The sequence below is a fragment of the Miniopterus natalensis genome, chromosome 11 (assembly GCF_054644295.1).
Source record: "Miniopterus natalensis isolate mMinNat1 chromosome 11, mMinNat1.hap1, whole genome shotgun sequence".
NCBI lineage: Eukaryota > Metazoa > Chordata > Mammalia > Chiroptera > Miniopteridae > Miniopterus > Miniopterus natalensis.
In genome coordinates this window covers 10,489,973-10,511,940 of record NC_142091.1, presented here as the reverse complement: position 1 = coordinate 10,511,940, position 21,968 = coordinate 10,489,973, and the positions used below count along the sequence as shown (strand labels likewise).

Sequence of the window (21,968 nt, the reverse complement as noted above, 5' to 3'; positions counted from 1 at the left end):
GAAAACAGACCAGCGCCCGGCCAGACGTGGCTCAGCGGTTGAGCATCTACCTAGGATCCAGGCGACCGGGGTTCGATTCCCGGTCAGGGCATATGCCCAGGGTTGTGGGCTCGAGGCAGCCGATCAATGACTCTCTCATCATTGATGTTTCTATCTCTCTCTCCCTCTCCTTTCCTCTCTCTGAAATCAATAAAGATATATTAAAAAAAAAAAAAGAAAACAGACCAGTAAAATTCATTATCTTAACAGTTAAAGGAAAAAATGATAACCTCGATACAGAAAAAGTAGTTGATAACATTCAACCTCTATTCAAGCATAAAAACTCCGAGATAACTGGAAAGAGAAGAAAGTATTCTTAGGCTGAGAAAGAGAATCCATGAAAAGCCCACAGCACACTTTATACTTAATGGTGAAATGTTAAACATATTTCCTTGAAAACCAAGACTAAGACAAAGATGTCCACTTATCAAGGCTTTTGTTCACTATGGTTCTGAAAGTTCTGGTCAGTGCAATAAGAAAAGAAAAGAAAAAATAATTTTTAATATAAGAATTAGAAAATAAGAAAAAAGCTGTCATACTTCACAGGTAATGATCACCTACAAAATAATCAATAGAGAATAGTTATAATTAATAAAATGTGGTTAGATAATAGATCAATATACAAAAGTTAAGTGAATTTCTATACATGAGCAATGAAGGACATTTAATTTAAAAAGAAAAAAACACAAAACTGTAGTAATCAAGACTGTGGGCTACTGGCATAAGGACAAACATACAGATCAATGGAACAGAATCAATGAACAGAAACAAACCTCACATTTATGGTCAATTGGTTTTCATCACAAGTACCAAGAGAATTAATAGAGAAAGACTATCTTTTCAACAAATGGTGCTGGGACAACTGGATATTCACATTCAAAAGAATGACTTTAAATCCCTACCTCACACCATTTACAAAAATGAACTTTGATTGTGCCCTCATGACAACAGCTAATATGATAAAACTCTTAGAAGAAAACACTGTAAATCTTTGTGATCTTGGATTGAGCAATGGCATCTTAGAGATGATATTCAAAGCACAAACCACCAAAGAAATAACAGATAAATCTGACATCAAAATTTTAAAAACCCCCACAAACCTTTGGGCTTCAGAGGACACCATCAAGAAAGTGAAGAAGAAAAAACAACCCACAGAATGGGAGAACATTTTTGCAAGTCATGCGTCCAGTAAGGGACCTATATACAGACTTTTCTCTTCTGTATCAACTACCTGGAGAGTTTGTCCAGTCTCATACTTTACATACCATTTACAGGCTTATGATTCCAGGTTTTACCTATCTCCAGCTGAATCTCTCCCCTGAACTGCACACATGGATCTCCATTGCCTTTTGACACTACATCTGAATGTCTAACAGGCATCCCAAACTTAATATTGCCAAAACCCATTGCTTCATCTTCCACCCCAAATTTGCTCCATCTGTAGTTATTCCCTTGTCAGTTAAGTGCAACTCCATCTTTGCAGCTGCTTAGGAAAAAAACTCAGAGTCACCTTTAACTCCTCTTTCACAATCCTTGTCTCTGTAAGCAAAGCCCACACAGCAAGCACTTCTCGCCCTTCCACCACTACATCCCACTCCACCCAACACCATCTGCAATAGCCTCCTCACTGGTCCTTGGCTCCCTGCTCTGACCCATCTCAGAACCCACTGCCCCACACTCTGCTTTCAACACAGCAGTCAGAACAACCTTAGAAAATGGAAACAGTGTGCATCATTCCTCTGCTCCAGATTCTCCACTGGCTAGCCATCTAACTCAGAGGAAAGCCAAACACTTATGAAGGCTCTGCATGATCTGCTCCTGTTCCCTCCACAGCTTCATCCCTTCCTGCCCTCCTCACTCACTACGCCTCGGCTCTGGCCTCCTTGCTGCTCCTTAAGCAAACCGATGTATGTTCCCATCTTAAGGCCTCACGTGACTTACTCGCTCACCCCTTCCCACAAGGCTCATCCCAGTTTGAATCTAATCCTCAGAACTTCTTTTTTCATTCCACCCTGTACTTTTTCTCTATGGTACTTAGCATGTTCTAATATACTATATAACGTTCATCTCCCCTCAAAAAATAAGCAACATGAAAGCAGGGATTCTTGTTTATTTTGTTCATCTTGTTTATTCTGTTCATCAGTGCCTAAAAGAGTGCTTGGCACATAGCAGGTGCTCATTAAATAAGTGTCAATGAATGCATCTACGGAAAGTACTTACAATTGTGCCTGGCACATAGTAACGGTTTAATAATTAGCTATCATTACCATTATTTCCAAAGGGTTGATGTGAGTGATAGGAAACACACACTCATCTGTTATTTTTTGCTAGTTGAAGCAGGACTACAACAGGATGTACTTACTTGCTAATACTTCTTTGTTGGCAGCACTCCCCTCTACTTCAGATGGTTCTGTAGCAACAGTGTCTTGACTGGGCTCCTTCACTCTTTCATCTGTGAGAAGACTGACTGCCAGAGTGATGTCACCATTACTGGCCTAAGGAGAGGGAAAAAATAAAAACTTCAAAAGTAAAGCATCACAGAATTTAAAATAAGTAGCATATTAGTTTCTTGCTTGGTTACAACTCCTTAATACCCTGGTGACATACTTAGTAAGTCTAGGCGTAAGTCTAGGGTAGAACTGGGGGGGTGAGGGGGAGTACAGTGGATAGTAAGGCACTGTGCTTAAAACATGTACCAAACTCCTAGTTACACGAAAGGAGCTGCTATGCTCTGATTTACCACAAAATGCAAAACAGAATGAAATCTTGCTGGAGACTTGTTCTTACTGCCTTGGATGCTACTACCTCTGATTTCACAGAACAGCGAAGACATGATGTATCAAAAAGGGGGTTGGCAATTAACACAGACTCTAAATGAAGTCAGCCTCTAAAGTAAAAATGCTAAGCAGGTATATTCTGTAGTGGTGACCATACTTGTATTTGCTTTTAAATTTTTATTAGGAAAACTTTCTAACATTTACAATAGTAGAGGGAATGTATAATTGAACACATGTACCCATCACGCAGCTTCAACAGTTATCAAGGTGGTCGATCTTATTTTATCTATTCTGCCTACTCTCTCCCAGATATTTTGAAGCAAATCAGAAGTATCTTTTCAGTTCATCAGTTAACATTTCAGAATGTATCTTTTTAAAAATATAACCCCAATGCTATTATCACACCTGAAGAGTAAGCAACAACTTTTTAAGTAACAGATAACCATTTCAAACTTCCCTGGCTCAAGTATCTTTTCATTTGTCTGAGTCTGGATCCTTACAAAGTCTATACAATGCAACTGGTTGATGTTTCATAAATCTCTTTTACGCTATAGGGTTTCCCCCTACTATGAGTCTCTCCCATCCAACCCCCCTTATAATTTACATGTTGAAGATCCTGGGTTATTTGACCTGTAAAAGCTTCTGTCACTATATACACTTTCATTTTGGCATTAAGAGTTTGAATTGACACAACTACAACATGAACAACTGGTTTAAAGCCTATTGACTAATAGAAGCCTTGAAACTAACCTTCAGAGCTTCATGAAGGAAGGAAGGGTCCTGAATGCCCGTGATTTCTCTCAGCTGATTTAACAGCATTTGGCAGCTCTACATTTGAGAAACAAACAAACCAAAACAAAACATAGACAAATGTCAGTCAGAAAGTAAGCTGGGATACATTAAAGAATACAAGCATCAAAACTAAACAGGTCTGAGACTTGCATTTTTTACTTTAAAGAACTGACAACCTCAAAGCAACAAGGCATTGATGTTGTGGGGTCTGGTCTCCCATAATGTGCCCCCTGCCATGCAGGTTATCTTGAGCTGAAAACAATTACCACTTAACAAAACAGGAAAAGTTATCCCCCCTTTCCCACCTACTGAGATTCAAATGAAAACCCTGCTTCAGGAAGGGAACCTTAGCATAATCACCTTAGCAGACTCACTGGAGCACGTGAATTAAGTGCGGCCCATTGTTTCTGAGTCACCTAGTAAGAATCTGCTTGCCACTTTGTTGTATACCTGTGAATTTCGGATTTCCCCTCAGAAATCCCAGACTCCTCCTTTCTTGTCCAAACTGACAAATCTAGCTCTTGTTGCCTCAGTCTTTGGAATTTTCATGTTTATGTGAATTCTTTGTGCGTACTTACTAAATCTGATCTTCTGTTAATCTGCTGTATGTCAGCTGAATTACTCAATCAGCCAGAAGAACTTAAGGGGTAGGTAAGTGGAAAGTGTCCCCAGCCCAACACTGTCAAGGCATATTCTGAAATGCCAAAGCTGATACTCTCTTGGACACTTCCTCATGGAAAATATTTTTGGCTCGTGTAGAAGAACTATAAGTAAACAGTAAAACTGGAAGTACATAAAACATTTAAATGTAATATTCCAGCCCTAAGGGATGCGTCAAGGGCCTCCGGGTCTTTCTGGGAGTGGTACATAAGTACAGAGGTCACACATGGAGTGCAGGGAATGTGCACGGATGTGAAGATGTGCTATTTTAAGCTTCACTGTGCATGCCATTTGTATGTGTCATTTTTCACTAACAATAACTTTCCAATCATGTGATTAACAAATGATATCACCCACATCATATTTAAAACTTTAGGTTTAATTGCTTAAATGAAGAATAAAGCTAGAATTTTCTGAATTATAAATAAAATTCCAGGGAGAATACTCTATGGAATGTTTTCTCTTCACTGATTTAAATCATGGAAAAACCTATGTTGTGGTAACTTCCGGCTACCCCAAGATCCGTTTATAGCCCCTTTTCAGCCTTAACATCTTCACTGGAACATTTTATCCTGTTTTGCACAGAGACAAAAGTTAACACAAAACAACTATTTACAAGTAAGCTCAATTTAAATAATTGGCTGTCCAAATGAAGACAATGATCATTTAGATGAATATTGAAAACAAAATAATTGAAATTTAACTCACTGAGAAGCAATCTAGTTTATATCATTCCTAAGATTATCCCAGAATTAAGCCCAGACTCGTACTTACTGCTTCACCACTGACTGTCTTTCAGTTAGTAATACATCCCAAGAGGCACTGCGCTTTCACCGCCAGCTGTAACAGAAACAGGATCCTATGTTCCTCAACAGCTGCGGGCCCAGTGCAACACGTAAGAATCACACGACTAGAAATAACTAAACGCAACACCCCTGTAGTCAGTCTTTCTGTCCTAGTCCAGGTCACAGTCATAGGCTAGAAATGAAGCCTGACCCTGCTGAGACCAGCAGTCCTTGAGGCTGTGAGTCTTGTCCAAGAAAGTCATTGCCTGTGGACTGGGAGAGTGACTCTCAGACTAGCAGGTGTCCAGACTCAGCCTTGGCAAATGCCGAAAACAAAGCATGTGGATTTTCCAAAAATAAAATATTAAAAAGTTTTCTCCAAACTCTAATTCCATTTGATTTTATTAGGTAGAAGTATCTGAATCTCAATCATACACAATTTTCTAAGAATCAAAACCAATATACCCTGAAAAGAGGGGGAATAATTGGGAGGGAAATGAGTAGCACAAACCTAAATTAGAGCCAAGAAGGTAACAATGGGTGAGATAATCACATCTTTACTTCAAATGACTCTGTACATCAACTGATACCTGGTGTTCAGAGAAAATAATCCCAGTAAAAAATAATAAGTAACCCACGCTGCTTACCTTTAGCGAGGTGTTCTTCTGAACACTTCATGTGTATTAACTAATTTAACCCTCACCACAAACCTGAGATAGATATTATGCCCATTTGACAAAAAACTGAGGCACAGAGAGGTCAAATAACTTACACAAGGTTACTGCTAGTAAGGGGGGAAACTGAGATTTGACCCCAAGTTGCCTGATTTAAGTCTGCCCTCTAACCTCTGTGCATTGCTGTATCTGAGAAAAGAGGCAAGAACATCTATTTGATGCAAAACAACGCAAATATTTTATTCTTGTATTTTGACCTTGACCTCTGCATCTTAACAAGTTTCTTATTTTTTTTGCCTGCCTTTATATAATCACAACTTTGATTACTTAATAGTACAATCAGTACTAAACAAGTTATCATTAGGAAGACACTGTATTTGAGGTAAATACTATATTTGACTGCATCTAAAGTTTCATCAGTTATAAAAAGTACTTTACGCAGCACTAAGGAGAAAAACCACTGCCATTTAATTTATGATACAGTGCCTTCATGACAGTCCTAGGAGACACATGAATCAGTCACACCAGCTTCTTGTGGCTCTAAAATTTATTTATGTTGAGAAATATAGCCATTTCTCTTGCTTCCAGGTGCATAGCGTGGCATGTGATAGGCAATTCTTCTGTACCTTTCTCAGTAACAAATATACCTACGGCATCTTCCTTTCTTAGGTCCCATAAGGCACTTGATTGTAGCTTTGCAAGAAAATGTGAAACATTTTGTTTCATGTAAAATCAAATTTATATCCTGTGATTCTGTTTCTGTGCCTTCATACAGTTTCCTTTTTCTATTCAAAGTTGAATCACAATGTGATCTCTTTAAAGACATTTTAAGTGGGAAGTAAACTAACTGTGTAGCACCCACAGTACATATAACTCAACTGTCGTGACACTAAGAATGGCTATGACCAAGCCTGTATGTGTGCAGACAATGATGACTATATCACATCTGGAAGACAGTAAATGTAAGAGCCCTCAATTTTAGAGATCTCAGAATGCCAAACAACTGCAAATCAATGACATACGGTACGCAAATATTAAATCACTTATTTTGTAATAGGTAGCAGTGGACCATCAATACATATAGCATAACACAGGAAAGGAAAATACACTTAGTTTCCATTTTCTAAAGCTATTGGGCAGCGATGACAACTTTGTAAAATCATTTTGTACAGCTCTAAGAACAGTGTTCTACATGTCACCTCAAATCCAGATTCATCTTGCTATTACTCACAGACTATTACTTGGTTCTGCCCTTAACCTGCTCAACCTTTTCTACTACAGACCTACACAATTCCTTACTTCACAGACTCAGTTGAAGCATTATTTCTAGCATCCCTAGTAATACCTCCTACATTTGATTAAGCATAGAATGCTAACCTACAGTCAAGGGTTATATTCATCTTGAAAAAATATATATGTTTTTATTGATTTTAGAGAAAGAGGAAGGGAGAGAAAGAGAGACATCGATGTGAGAGAGAAACATCAATAGGTTGCCTCCCGCACACGCCCCGATCAGGGAGCAATCCCGAAACCTAGGTATGAGCCTGACTGGGAATCCAGCTGGCGGGCGACCTTTCAGTGCGCGGGATAAAGCTCCAGCCAACTGAGCCACACCAGCCAGGGCAAGGGTATTCCCTTGAACTCTCGTCCTTACTATTTCTCCTCTTTCTAACTTCCACTGTTGAGGGAACAGATGAGTTTGTGAATGAATGAGGCTATCTTTACCCAGTATTTCTCATCCTGTGGTTCTTTAATTGTTTTAAACATGATAAGGCAAGAATTATACAACATATTTTCTAATTTGAATTATCCATAAGACAGTGCTCATAACAACTGTAACATTACTGAACACCTTTGTGTCAGCAACTTTAGGTGCTTCACATACACGTAACCTTATAATAACCATTAAAGGTAAGAATCATTATCTTCATTGTGGGAATTAGAAACTAAGGTTTACAAAACCTAATCTGTCATCAAATGTCTTGAATTAAAATATAACTATTAAGAGTTTGAATAACAAAGGATTAACCTATGCTGTTAATGCAAACAACTGCTATTACATGACTTGGTCTTAATAAATAGTCACCTAAACCTAAGTTCTCAAATAGTACCCACAACCAAAATCCTAATAAGTACTAAGTATCAAATGTTAATTTTACAGTAACAGACCAACTAAGATCACTAGGATCCTACTGTATTACTAACTCACAGTTTCTCCTGGGACTTCACAGGAAGCTGATTTAAATATTAACTTCACCACTACAAGGCTGCTATATATAGTACACACCCAACAAGGGACAAGACAGAGCCTGTGCCCCAGTCATAATCAAGCCAAATAACAGGCAAGAGCCAACAGGTTTGCATTTCCTTAGCTGAATTCACACTGTATTCATAAAACAAAAGTACTCTCTTTTCCTGCCCAGAGGCAGAGAAGAAAGAGGCACTGGAAAGGAGGAGCTCCAGCTCTCTGACCTTGGCTACTCGGTGGTTTTGGCGTAACCCAGTTCACTCCTCAGGACTTAGGTATGCTTACAGCAACAACAGCAACTCATCCCATAATAAGCAGTAAACAGGATTAATCAGCAATAAAAACATTAAGCAACCAAGTTATTGTAATAAACAGTAACTGCCCTAATCCTACTGCAACTAATTAAAACTCTCTTTGATCAGTTGTGGCAAATTTGTGAGATTACGGAGTTTTATCTTTAAAATACCCAGTTTAGTATTGGGACAAGGGGCAGGGATGCTATTTTCATCACTCTGACACACATATTTCCTGATCTCAATTGTCTATTCTTATGAAGACATTTCTACACTTAAAGCTAAGTAAATATTGCCCGGGCTGGTGTGACTTACCAAAAGGTAGGGGGTTGGATTCGCAGTTAGGGCACAGGCAACCGATTGATGTCTCTCTCTCTCTCTCTCTTTCCCCTTCCTCTAAAACCAATTTAAAAAAACAACTAAGTAAATATTGATAAATGTTCCTTTACTCCAAAGAACTGCCAAGGTGTGACCAATAAAGTTCCCTCCAAAATTAAAGATTTGGTTTTCCAATTTTAAAATAAAACTTCAGTACCAAAAAAAAGCAAAGTAATAACTATAGGAGTCAAAGAAAATATATAGAAACAACTCCAGAAATCCAGTCTGGACAGCAGGGTCTTAATGCATGTTGAGACTAACACTAACCTTTCCAACTTCCACAAAACAAGAAGAGTCCACAAGAGCCGTGGTGCTTTTTCAGTTTTTCTTCCAGCAACAACTCTGTGTTGGTCCAATTTACTGATAAAGCAGAAACCTAACATATTAACAAATTACGAATTCTGAGATGGTCTAAATTAAAATCACAGCAGATGGAGAATGAGAGCCTGTTCATAGCTGTGGACCAGCCCTGACAAAAGACTGCTCAGGTTCCAGTGTATCTGTTGTAACTTGGGATTAATTTCCTGGTGGCTATAATCCACAAGAACAGACACTTCCTCCTTACAGCTCTGTTGCGCCCATCTCAGAATTAGCCCCTATCCCAGAATTAGCCTCTTTCACCTTCTCCCAGCCCCTTTGTCTGGAGCTAACATAAATCCTTTCTGAGAGGCTTACACTTCTCCCCACTCCCCCACTGATGTATAAAACAATGCAAAGCTCCAGGATGATGGACATGTGGTCCTCACCCAGCCATGCTGCTGTGGTTGGTTTAGACTCCACGACCCAACACCTGTCTTCTTCTTTATCTATTTACATTTTTTGGTTAGCAATGGTCTCGTAAACTCTTTCGTTTAAAAAGACTTTTGGCAGTGGAAGTTAAGATTTTCTGTTTAACAGTGCCAGAAGGCTATGACTCTAAAAATGACTAATAGCAGTTTTTTGTGGGTACAACTAAATCCCGAAATAGGCTGCTCAATAACTTCTTTTAATGATGTAAAAACATCATTTGAAAACGACTGTTTCAGTTCATTAATTGGCTTAAAGTTTTAAAAAGCATTAAGAGCTTTTCAAATTTAGTCACTAATATGGTATAGAGGAGTTTAAGTTGGAATTAAAAGAAAAAAAGGAACTAATCATTATTTACTTTAAAATTTTCTCATCTCTTTTTCGCAAATGCACTGAGTAAGAAATTCCAACAGTACAAAAAGATATAAAATGAACAGGAAATTTCCCTCTTCTCCCCATCCCAGTCCCATTTCCCAGGAGTAACCACTATTAATAGTTTCTGATTTGTCTTGCCAGAATAGCCTATGCACATGAATATTATTTTCATACTAGCTATCATGTCCTGCACCTTGCCGCCTTCTTACTTTAGAAGACATTATTAAGACAACACTTTCTCATTTCTTTGAATACATGACTGAACCAAATACAAATTAGGTTGGGAAGCAGTTACAATAAGGTCATATGAAATGCATCTTCAAAAGTTAAAAAAAATGCCATTGTTAGTAATATACTGTTAAGTTTGAGAAGCTAGGAAAATATGGGGAAAGACTTAAGAAATCAAGTTTACATGCTTATAGTTTTAGAAATCTAACAACAGTAAAATTTTAAGTTATTATTAGGTACGCCTCAGTGTGTAGTTTCTATTTTTGATAAATAACAGGGGCCAGAGAAGTGATGTGGGATTAGATTAGAAAAGGTGCTATACGTCAGGATGAGACTTGACCTGGTGAACAATGGAAAATCATTACAGATTCCAAGGCATGGGAGACACTTCGGGGGGGCACCTTAAGGGAATTAATCTAGCACATGTGAACAACTAGTTCAATGTGGGTTGAGACTAGGGAAAGAAAGCTTAACTAGAGTTACAGGGCTATGGAATAAGCCAAGTGTGATGAGACAGCCAGGATGCTGGTAGGAGAAACAGAAAGGTAGGGTATACTCTGAGCATCTCAAGTATTAGTCAAATATTCGAATACGGATGCCTAAGAGAATGCTACTGCCAATGACGTAAAAGAAAAGCAGTAAGAAAACCAACCAGTATAATATACCACACTAATAGAATGAACAGGGAAAACATAAGATCATCCTGAATGATGCAGAAAAAGCATTTGACAAAACCCAACACCTTTTCATGACAAAAACAATCAGAAAACTATGAATAGAAGGGAATTTCATCAACATGATAAAGGGCCTTTAGAAAAATGCAAACAAACAAAAAACCCCTCACACCTGACATCATACTCAGTGATGAAAGACTGAAAGCTTTCCCACAAAAATCAGGAACAAGAAAAGGATGCCCACTTTCACCAACGCTATTCGACACTGTACTAGAAGTTCTAGCCAGAACAATTAGGCAAGAAAAATAAAAGGCATCTAATTGGAATGGAAACTGTAAAATTATCTCTATTCACAAATGACATGATATATAAAATCCCAAAGAATCCACCAAAAAAGTTACTAAAGCTAATAAACAAATTTAATAATTTTGCAGGAAATAAGATCAACACATGAAAATCAGTTGTGTTTCTATACAGCAGCAATGAACAATTTGAAAAGAAAATTAAGAAAACAATTCCATTTATAACAGTATCTAAAAGAATAAAGTACCTAGGAATAAATTTAACCATGGAGGTGAAAGACCTGTACACTGAAAAGTATGAAACATTGAGAAAGTTGTTAAAGGAAATCTAAGTAAATGGAAGGATATTCAAGTTCATGGTTTGGAAGTCTGGGTTAGTCAGGTTTCTCCAAAGAAACAGAACCAAGAGGGGATGTGTGATGTGTGATGAGTGTTTAAAGGAACCCTTGATTCCCAGTTTCCTGTGTGTGGTGGTAAATTAATCTATTATAAGGAACTGGCTTTTACGATTATGGAGGCTAAAAAGTCCCAATACCTGCAGTTAGCAAGCTGGAGACCTTCAGCAAGCCAGTGGTGTAGTTTCACTCTGAGTTAGAAAGCCTGAGACCAGGAAAGCCGATGTAAGTTCCAGTCTGAGGGCAAAAGAAAACTGATGTCCTAGCTCAGCAGTCAAGTAAAGTTCCCTCTTAACCAGCCTTTTGGTTATTCAGGTCTTCAGTTGATTGGATGAGGCCCACAGACATTAGGGAGGGCAACCTGCTTTATTCAGCCTACTGATTCAAGTGTCAATCTCATCCAGGAGCACCCTCACACACAAGATAATGTTTGACCAAATGTCTGGGCACCTCTCCACTCAGTCAAATTGACACATAACATTTTTTTAAAGTTAATTTATTTATTTATTACTTATTTCTTTATTTTTAATTCTCACCCAAGGGTATTTTTTCCATTGCTTTTCAGAGAGTAGAAGGGAGAGAGAGAAAGAGAGAGAGAGAGAGAGGGAGAGAGAGAGAAAGAGAGAGAGAAAAAGATGGACGTGAGAGACACACATTGATTGGCTGCCTCCTGCACACCTATTGGGGCTGGGGATCAAGCCTGCAACCGAGGTATGTACCCTTGGCCAGAATCGAACCGGGGACCTTCAGTCCACAGGCCGATGCTCTAACCACTGAGCCAAACCGGCTAGGGTGACATATAAAACTAATCATCACAAAGACTTAATATTTTAAGATAGCAATACTACCCAAAGTGATCTACAAATTCAATGGCATCCATATCAAAATTCCAACGGCCTTTTTTTGTAGAAATTGCAAACTTCATCCTCATACTCACATGGAATTTCAATGGACCCTGAATAGTCAAAACAATACTGAAAAAAGAACAAAGGTGAAGGACTCACACTTTTTTACTTCAAATATTACTACAAAGCTACAATAATCAGGATGGTGTAGTACTGGCATAAAGAAAGACGTACAGACCACTGAATTATACCCATACATCTGTGGTCAACTGATTTTTGACTAAGGTGCCAAGACCATTTTGATGGGGAAAATAATCCCTTCAAAGAATGGTGCTAGGACAAATCGATATCAACATGCAAAAGAATAAAGTTGGACCCCCTACCTCACACAGAAACTAACTCAAAATGGATCAACAACCTAAATATGAGCTAATCCTATAAAACTTTTAGAAAAAAACATAAAGGTAAATCTTCATGATCTTGGATTTGGCAATGGATTCTTAGATATGATACCAAAAGTACGAGCTACAAAAGAAAAACAAGTAAGCAGGACTTCATCAAAACTTAAAACTTGTGCATCAAAGGACATTACTAAGAAAGTGAAATGACAATACATAGGAGGGGAAAAAATATTTTCAAATCTTAAATCTGGTAAGGGTGTAATATCCAGATTACATTAAAACTCTAAAATTCAAACAATCAAAGACAAACCCAACTCAAAAATGGGCAAAGGGCCCGTGGCTCAGCGGCTGAGCATCAACCCATAAACAAGGAGATGGTGGTTCCATTCCGGGTCAGGGCACAAGCCCGGGTTGCAGGGTTAATCCCCAGCACAGGGCATGCAGAAGGATTCCAATCAAATGCCTCTATCTCATCACTGATGTTTCTCTCTCTCCCCCTCTCCCTTCTTATCTCTGAAATCAATAAAAATATTCCTTTTTAAAAAAATGGGCAAAGGACTGCCCTTCTGCCGCAGCAGCCACTGAGAAGCAACAGCCATGGCTCTGCCCTACCCCAGGTCTGTGGCCTCAACAAGGGCCAAAGGTGACCAAGAACATGAGGGAGCCGAGGCACAGCCACCGCCACAGGCGCTTCACCAAGCACAAGTTCATGTGCAACATGATCCGAGAGGTGTGTGGTTTGCCCCCTATGAGCAACATGCCACAGAGATACAAGCGGGCCCTGAAGTTCAAGAAAAGGGTGTGCCACATTCACACCAGGAGGAAGAGAGAGGATCTGAATGATGTCCTTGCACCCATGGGGAATGCAGCAGCTAAGAAGGTTTGTCCCATCCCCTCTGTGTGTAATAAAACTTGTTCAGAAACTTGGGCTTCCTGGGAGGGGAGGTCGCATCTGGTCCATTATCTGCCTGAAAAACCCTCCTAGAACACAGTAATGTGGGGCACGGTGGTGGGCACAGAAAGAAGCAACAGACAGGCAGTACTGGAAATGCTTTATAATCATAATTAAATAAGTTCTTATGTGCCAGAAAAAAAATGGGCAAAGGACTTGAATAGATATTTTTCCAAAGAAGATATACAAATGGCCAATAAGCATATGAAGAGATACTTAATAACATTAGCCACCAGGAAAATGCAAATCAAAACTACAATGAGATACCACTTCACACACACGAGACGGGCTATCACAAAACAAAAACAAAAATGGAAAACAACGTGTTGGGAGAGGATGCGGAGCAACTGGAACCCTTGTGCATTGCTGGTGGGGATGTAAAATAGTGCAGCTGCTGTGGAAAATAGTTTGGCAGTTCCTGGAGCAAAAATTGAAACAGAGTTACTATATGACCCAGCAATTCTACGTCTAGGTATATACCCAAAAGAATTGGAAACAGGTACTAAAAAACCTGTACATGAATGTTCACAGCAGCACTAGTCACAACAGGCAAAAAGGCTGGAAATAACTCAAGTGTCCACCAACGGAAAACCGGGTAAAATATAGTGGATACGCAGAGTGGAATACTACTCAGTCATTAAAAGGAATGAAGTACCTTATACATGCTATAACTTGGATGAATCTCAAAAACATTATACTAAGTAAAAACAGCCAGACACAAAAGGTCTCATATTGTATGATTCCATTTATATGAAATACCCAGAATAGGTAAAACCAGAAACAGAAAGCAGATCAGCACTGCCAGGGGCTGGGGGAACGGGAAGTGACTGCTTAGTGAATATGGGTTTCCTTTCGGGGTGACGAAAATATGCTGGAACTAAATAGAAGTGGTGGCTGCATAACAGTACGAATACACTTAATGTTAACTTTAAGAGCCATACACTTAAGTTAACTTTATATGTATTTCACCTCAAGAGTGATTTGTGCCTGCTCATGTACCTGCGTGCATGCACACACACACACGCACATGCACACACCAAAAAAGAAAAAGAACACTAGGAAAGTACTAACTTGGGAAGTAATGTTGAAAAAAGAAATCATCTGTTTAGGACATCTCAAGTTTACACTGACTACCAGCCATCACATAGCACGCTGCTAGCACCTACTCATGCAGACCTTTAATAAGGCTTTGTATGTCTGTATTTTGGCCTCCCCTTGATTTAGAAAGCCTAGAAAGTGGAAATAGCACTATGCAGCCCACAGTCCAGCACACACTAGCCTCTGAGCAACTCTCAACTTTTCTAAGCATCAATTCCCACATCTGTAAAACAAAGTATAGCATCAGCTTTGACAGCCCCGGTATGACTATCAAATGAAATAATGCAAACAGGAATTGTTAATAAAATGGAAAATGCTATATAAACGTAAAATTTTGTGACCTGCCTGTCCAACGAAACACATCTAGAGGTTGTAAGAAACATACTGATATGTTAGGAGAAAACGCCTATGCTATCTATGGTTTTGGTTTTATCACTTACTAGCTGTGTCACTTTGCAAATTTTACTTCCCAGTCACTCTAAGTTTTACTTCATGGGGTTGCTATATAGGTTCAATGACAACATATGTTAAAGTGCTTTATAAATTGTCAAGTGGTAGTCAGAAAGCTTGGCTTTAGAAAGGCATGTATGGCAGTGTGGGGAGTCGAATGGTTTCAATCTTGAGTAAGAGTAGCCTCATTTCTTATCTGTGATATGGAGGCAAATGGACTTTGGTTTAAAATCTCATATAAGGCCCTTAATAAGCTATATTAATATCTGAGTTTCCTCATCAGTAATAAGGCATAATAATTCTTACCTTGCAGGATTTTTGTAAATATTAGAAATGTACAGGAAAGTGCTTAGGGCAGTAACTGGCATATGGCCAATGCTATTACTACAACTATATATCCCCGTGCCTATTACAATAAGTGTGGGAAAAGTAGCTATGCAGCAAATACTTAATAGCCAAGGAGGCTGACATGCAAGTAGAACTGTTCAACAGCATTTCCAAAGAGAGAGGTAGAAGATTACACATGCAGACAGGGAAGCAATTAATAAAAGAACAGTAACAGCCAAGAAAGCAAACAGGTTAGCCCATAGCAGAGAAGAAAGATGGAAGAACCAGAATACAGGGCCCAAAGGTCCAAAGGAGGGAAGCACTGAGGGTGCTAACAGGACACTGAACAGAAGCCTGAGGCCAGGGCTCTGCCTTCAAATGGGTGATCAAGAGTAATCAACTGCCTAAACCCACTGCTGCATTTGCAAGATGAAAAAGGCTGTATTAGAGAAATTCAAACATCCTTTGCACGGCTAATTTTCAAAAGAAAATTGTAACATTATGTAGCCAATTCAAAAGGGCCAACACCATATTTCTGTCTGTGATAAAACTACAGCAAATCATGAAAAACTATACACAGGAAGTTTTTAGGGAAAAGTGAACAATTGATAATAAGTAGCAGTAAAATCAAATGCCAAAATAAGTGGCAATAAGGAATCATTACAAATAAAAGTATGAGAATGGGACTCGAGGGGTACTTGAATAACTAAGGAAAAACAACAAAAAGAAATTACTACTGAAAGGCCACTGATTTGACCAGAAGGTGGTCAGTCATTGATCATTTCCAACAGATCTGTTCCATTTGCTAGTGACAAATACTAAAAACCTACCACTGGGAAGGCTCTGGTTGGGCAGCCTGGGGGATGCTGATCACTCACTGCCCTACAATCTAACCTTCTGCTGCCTGGTCAGTCTCTCTGCTGAAGGGCCTCTGGACAATCAGCCCTCTTCTTGCTGGAGCCTAGACTGGTCCCCAGAGCCAACTCCTAACTGGGCATTTGCACAACCTGTTGCTGCCACCTCACTGTGGCATCTTGCCAACCAACTTGCCTCAGTCTGGGGGCTGTACCTCCTATCAGCCAAGAGCTAATCTTTTGGGGTCTGCATTTTCCAAATTTTCTACAGTGAATTGGAATTACACTGCAATTGGAAAAACACTTTAAAAAAGAAACAGGGAGATTTTTAAACTGTTCAAAAAGTAAACAAAAGAAAAGAGGTGGACAAGGAAATAGCTGGACAGGGCAGAAGAGAATTTTGTTGTTCATATTTTATTTGAGGACTGGGGACATGTGTTCATGGCTGAATGCAAAGTGGGAATTCTGTGGACAGAATTCTCAAAGGACAGAGCTTCTCAAAGTTTACCACCCAGGGATCTTGTCAAAGGTAGTTTCTGAATCAATAGGTCTAGGGTGGAGGCCCAAACAGTGGTGTGATGATTCTCAGAGTTTGCTTATTTCCTTGGTATTAATACTCCCACTGTGGCAATTTCAAACTAGCAACATGAGGTCACTAAGTGGAGCTGGGAAGAGATGTACACAATCAGGTGGAGAGGCAGTAAAAGCTGGCTCCAGCACATCCAAACTGCTACATTTCTAACAAACTCCTAGGTGATACAGATGCTGCTGGTCCATGGACCATATTTTGAGTCACAAGAGAGAAACTGGCAGTAAAGGTATCTAGGGGTTAGGCTAGTATAACAGAGACTGAGATAATTTAAGAGTGTAAGGAGAGAGATCATCTAGATCAGGGTTTCTCAAGCTCAGCATTACTGACATTTCAGGCCAGATAACACTGTTTTAGGGGCTATCCTGTACACTGCAGGATGTTTAGCAGCATTCCTGGCTTTCACCCACTAGATGCCAGCATCCTCCTCCAATAGTCACAATCAAAAGGTCTCTAGCCTTGCCGGCAGCGCAAAGGTTGAACATAGACCTCGGATTCAGGAGATCGCAGTTTGATTCTGGGTCAGGGCACATGCCCAGGTTTCAGGCTCGATCCCCAGTAGGGGGCATGCAGGAGGCAGCCAATCAATGACTCTCATCATTGATGTTTCTCTCTCTCCCTCTCTCTGAAGTCAATAAAAGATATTCTAAAAAAAAGAAAACTTCATAGCGTAGTCATAAGTATTGAGATCATATATGTTAAGTTCTGAGCACAGGGTTTGGGACATAGTACATGCTCACCGTTAGCTACTGTTATTATCAACATCATTGTTTTCCTTGAAAAATAGCTGCTTCACTTGGTTATTGCTTTAAACTTCTCTGATGAAACAAGACTCATAGAAAGATCTTGCCTGCTGAGGCATTATTTGTCAACGTGCTTTATAAAGACTCCTCACTGTGTAAGCAGAAACTGTTTGTAGCTGGGAAGTCATGAGAGTTGTGGAAGCCAACCAATCACTCATTTACTGACGCTCCAAAAATCACAATTAATGAGACAAGGTAAAAGGAAATGAACAGCCAATAAATCCAGGGAAAACAAAAAGGATGTTAAATTTTCACTGAAGCTGGCAGGTTTTCACAGGGCTCCAGGTAGCATAGAGAATGTGTGATGAAGCCTAGTACAGCTGCCAAGGACAACAGGTTTATAAGAACCAACCTGACTTCAAGTTGTTCATCCTACAATAACAGTAAATGTTGCTGCTGGGTTTTTATCTAAGTCAAGAATTGATTAAAATACATAATCTGCCTGTAAGTAATCTCTTTAGATACTGGAACAACATTCTGTAGTCTGGGGGATTTAGTGTCACCAGTGTCCTCTTTTAGGTTTGACTACGCACTAGAAACCTACTCCAAGAGTACATCTCTCCCTTACTAAACTCCTCCGGGCTGTAGAGGGTTCTGTCTGTCCCGCGTACAACCCGCCAATAAGCGAAGGGAAGCATTCTAGGTTTTAAACAGCTTCTCCAGTGTCTGGGGAGGAAAGCTCTTTTCAACTAGAACACTTAAAGATCCTCTAAGGGAAATGTATAATGCTACAGAGAATTCAAAATAAAGTCCATTCCAACATGAAACGTATCAAGCTGAGGAAGAAGGTATTGCTATCTTTCCTCTAAGATGTGAAAGTTACTTTCCCCATATAAGATTCCTTCAACCTGGCCTGCTAACTTCAAGCATTTTACACTAGCAAAAGCAAAAAGGGCAACATTATCGACATACCGCGCTTATCATCTGTCCCTCCGTATGGGGCAAATCATGGGGACGAACAGTCAATGTCATCACTGCAGGCTGCCAGGAGTCAGGGCTCTGCAGCCAACCACTGCCACTGGATTCCCAAGCTTTCCAAAAATAGCTATGACATACATACAAGTGCTCATCGAACACCTCGGCCACACACGTCTCCAACAGGCAGTGATGAGACAGCGGTCACTACTCAAACTGTGGCAAAGGGAATCGAGAGTACTGCTGGTTAACAAGCACAGACTCGGCGGACAGAGTCCTGAGAAATTTAAATTACTTGCTCTCTCTTAAAACAGCCTTTTCTCTAAGTCAACACAACTGTCCCAAAACTAAGATTTTGCCACCTGTTTTTAGTCACTGTCCTAAACACTAACAGAGCTGATCTCTGAAACCGGAGAAAATCCTGCCTCGGTTCCAGTGGGCCCCGGGGCGCCCCTAACAGCGCTACTTCCATCAGCAATCAGCACCCACGTCCCGTTCGGGGCGCGGGACCCGGCGCTGCCCGGCGCCGCGGGAGTTTCAGAAGGAAGCGTGTCCACCTCCCGCGCTGCTGGTCTCCCGCGCGTGGAGGGAGTAGACGAGGCTCCTCACGTGGGGTACTGTAAACACTTTATGGAATTCCTCACTTCCAATACTCGGCCCAGGTTTCCCATTTTTTTATCCGAGGGGCGGTGAGGCAGCCGAGGTGGGAACACTGCAAAGCGACGCGGGAAGACATCCTCAGGCTGCGCCCTTCCCAAGTTTCTTCACGCAAACGTTAGCCTTCGGGTTTTCTCCAAACCAGCGCCCATGGACTCCCGCCCCCGTGGCCCAGGAAGCCGAGTGCTGGTTGGGATCTTCTCAGATAACAGAGCAGGAAAACGCCGTCCGCCGGCCTCGCCGCCGCGACGCCCGGCTCCCTCCTCACAGCGCCTCAGGGGCCGCCGCCATCGCGCGGGGAGGCTGCGCTCGGTTCCGCACAGCAGCGGGGGCGGGGGGCACCGCGAGTGGAAACGGGACCCGGTCTTCCACGGCGCTGATAAATCCCGGCTTTAAGTTAACTTCGCGCTGCGTGGAACTTTAGAGCGGCACCGCCACAAAGCGGATTTAAAAATAAAAACAGCAACCCCCGATGCTGCCCCGTGGAAGTTTCTCACCCCAGGTCGCGGCCCGGGAGCGCTCCTCGGAGATCCCTGAAGCCGACAAGCCCACGTCCAGCCTTTACAACTCGTTTTCCAAAGGAGCGAATGCCCTCGAACTTCAGCGACCCCAACTCAGTCTCTGCACCCCAAGCCTGGCGAAGACTTCAGCCTCCTCCCGAGCCCCCTTTCTCAGCCTCGCCGCCGCCCGGCCGTGGCCCTCGCGGCCCCCGCACCGCGCCCAGCCCCACAGGCCCGCTCGCCCGCCCCCGACCCGCGCCGCTCCCGCCCTAGCCCCGCACCCCTCCTCTCTCCGGACCCGGAGCCCGCCCCCGGCTCCCATGGCCGCCACCTGGCCCACCGCGCCTTGGCGATCGGCTGCTCCGGCCGCGTCGTCCTGCTGCAGCTCCGCAGTCATGGCCGAGACACCCCTCCACGGGTCACCGGCCTCCCGCCACTGCCGCCGCCCGGCCTCGCAGGAGGAGGAGGAGTGGGGGAAGGAGAGGGAGGCCGCGGAGGCGGTGGCGGCGGCGGCGGAGGCCCCACCCCCGCCCTGCACCCCGCCCTGCACCCCGCCCCCCTCCAGAGCGCGCCAGAGATTGAGCCCACACGCCCCGCCCCCGGCCTGCGCGCGCACCCAATGCGCGCGACCGAGGGCCACGCCGCTCTGCGTGCCCCGGGGCACGCGAAACCGTGACCCGGCGTCGGTCACGTGACACCAGCCCCGCCCGCAGCTAACGGTCAGCGTCGCCGCCCAGGGCAGTTACGTTACCGGCGGTGGCGCCCCGGAAGTGCTTTTGGGGCCCGCGGACTCTGCGTTGCCGAGGCTCGCTCTCCGTGCTCTGCTTTCAAATCTACTCCTTTTCAGGACTCACCACCGGCGCAGTCTTCCCCTCGGACGGGTTAAAGCTGCTCCCAGCTGGGGACCCTGTCCAGGGACCGCGTAAATAGAGGGTTTCCCACCTGACCGTGTAGCCGCCATGCCTCAGTTCGGAGACAGGAAAAGTTGTTAATCTTTTTAAAAAGGAGAGGCAGGAGTTGAATGGAGTGGTCTTTCTAAACTGAACCAAACCCCTGTGCACTGATGCCCAGTGTGGTGCCCTAACACTGACCAGGGCGCGGGATGGGGAGTGTGGACAGTACCCACTTGGTGGTTCCTCACCAAAAAGGATGGGGGGGGGAAGGTTGCACCTCGGTGCACGTGCTGCGCTGCCCTGCGGACAGAGGCACTTGATAGAGGGGCAAGAAAGTCAAGGAGAGGCGGTCACAGCCAGGGAGCTTACTGCGAGTAGCTCTCCCTGCGGGGCTCCCTTATGGCGGCGCTGGCGCGCCAGTGCCCACCAGGCCCCTCCCACTGACCTTGTTGCCTTAAAGCCTTAGTCCGAGTCTGTATCAGAAGCAAGTTCACGAAAACCTCACTGAGACCAAGGTACATAAGTTTAGTGCCTCTGGTTTTCCCCCTGTGTTGCTTCAGTCCTGTGTTCAAGCCTTTAATCCATTTTGAGTTAATTTTTGTGGGTGGTGTCAGCAGGCTGGTTTTCTTCTGCATGTGGCTTTCCGGTTTTCCCAACTATTTATTGAAGACACGTTCCTTTCTCCATTGTATGCTTTTGGTTTCTTAGTCAAAAATCCCACATACTTGTGGGTTTATTTCTGGGCTCTCAATTCTGTCCCTTTGGTCTATGTGTCTGTTTTTCTGCCAATGCCATATAATTTTGATGATTTTCGTTTTGAAGTATAGTTTGAAGTCGGGGAGTGTGAAACCTCCAGCCTTGTACATTTTTCTCAGAGTTACTTTGGCTTATTGGGGTCTCTTGTGGTTCCATGTAAATCTTAGGATTATTTGTTCTAGTTCTGTGAAAAATTCCATTGGGATTTTGATGGGGATTGCATTAAATCTGTATATTGCTTTAGGTAATGTGGCCATTTTAGCAATGTTAATTCTTTCAACCCATGAACATGTACTATTTTGAGAGTATTATGTTAAGTGAAATAAACCAGACAAAAAAGGACAAGAACTGTATAGTTACACTTATATGTGGGCTATAAAACAAAAAGCAACAAATAAACAAATTTTTAAAACCCCAGATACAGACTACAGACTACTATCCCTTTCCCTGGCAGGCAACTTTTGAAGTAATCAGAATCTTCCACATTCAAAAGGCCGTGTTTATGCCTAATGGTTGTAGGAC

The 21,968-nt window shown here is 42.1% G+C and overlaps 1 protein-coding gene and 1 pseudogene across 10 annotated transcripts in view; one reads left to right on the top strand and one right to left on the bottom strand.

Moving 5' to 3' along the window:
• USP28 (ubiquitin specific peptidase 28) overlaps positions 1 to 20,238 on the bottom strand; it is a 59,816-nt gene extending 39,578 nt beyond the window's left edge. For 3 of the 10 annotated variants that reach the window (XM_087821528.1, XM_087821530.1, XM_087821529.1), the window contains exons 1-3: positions 20,129 to 20,217; positions 3,567 to 3,644; positions 2,402 to 2,534 (exon numbers count right to left, since the gene is read on the bottom strand). In XM_087821528.1, coding sequence (XP_087677654.1) covers positions 2,402 to 2,534; positions 3,567 to 3,644; positions 20,129 to 20,194 — 277 coding nt within the window. In that variant the 5' untranslated portion in view covers positions 20,195 to 20,217. Of the gene's footprint in view, positions 1 to 2,401; positions 2,535 to 3,566; positions 3,645 to 5,042; positions 5,891 to 17,662; positions 17,682 to 18,637; positions 19,059 to 19,794; positions 19,876 to 20,128 lie in introns of those variants that run through there. The other 7 variants (XM_087821531.1, XM_087821533.1, XM_087821536.1 and 4 more) reach the window with 7 other exon arrangements.
• Positions 13,250 to 17,437, top strand: LOC148091921 (large ribosomal subunit protein eL36 pseudogene; annotated as a pseudogene).
• Positions 20,239 to 21,968: the final 1,730 nt, after the last annotated feature.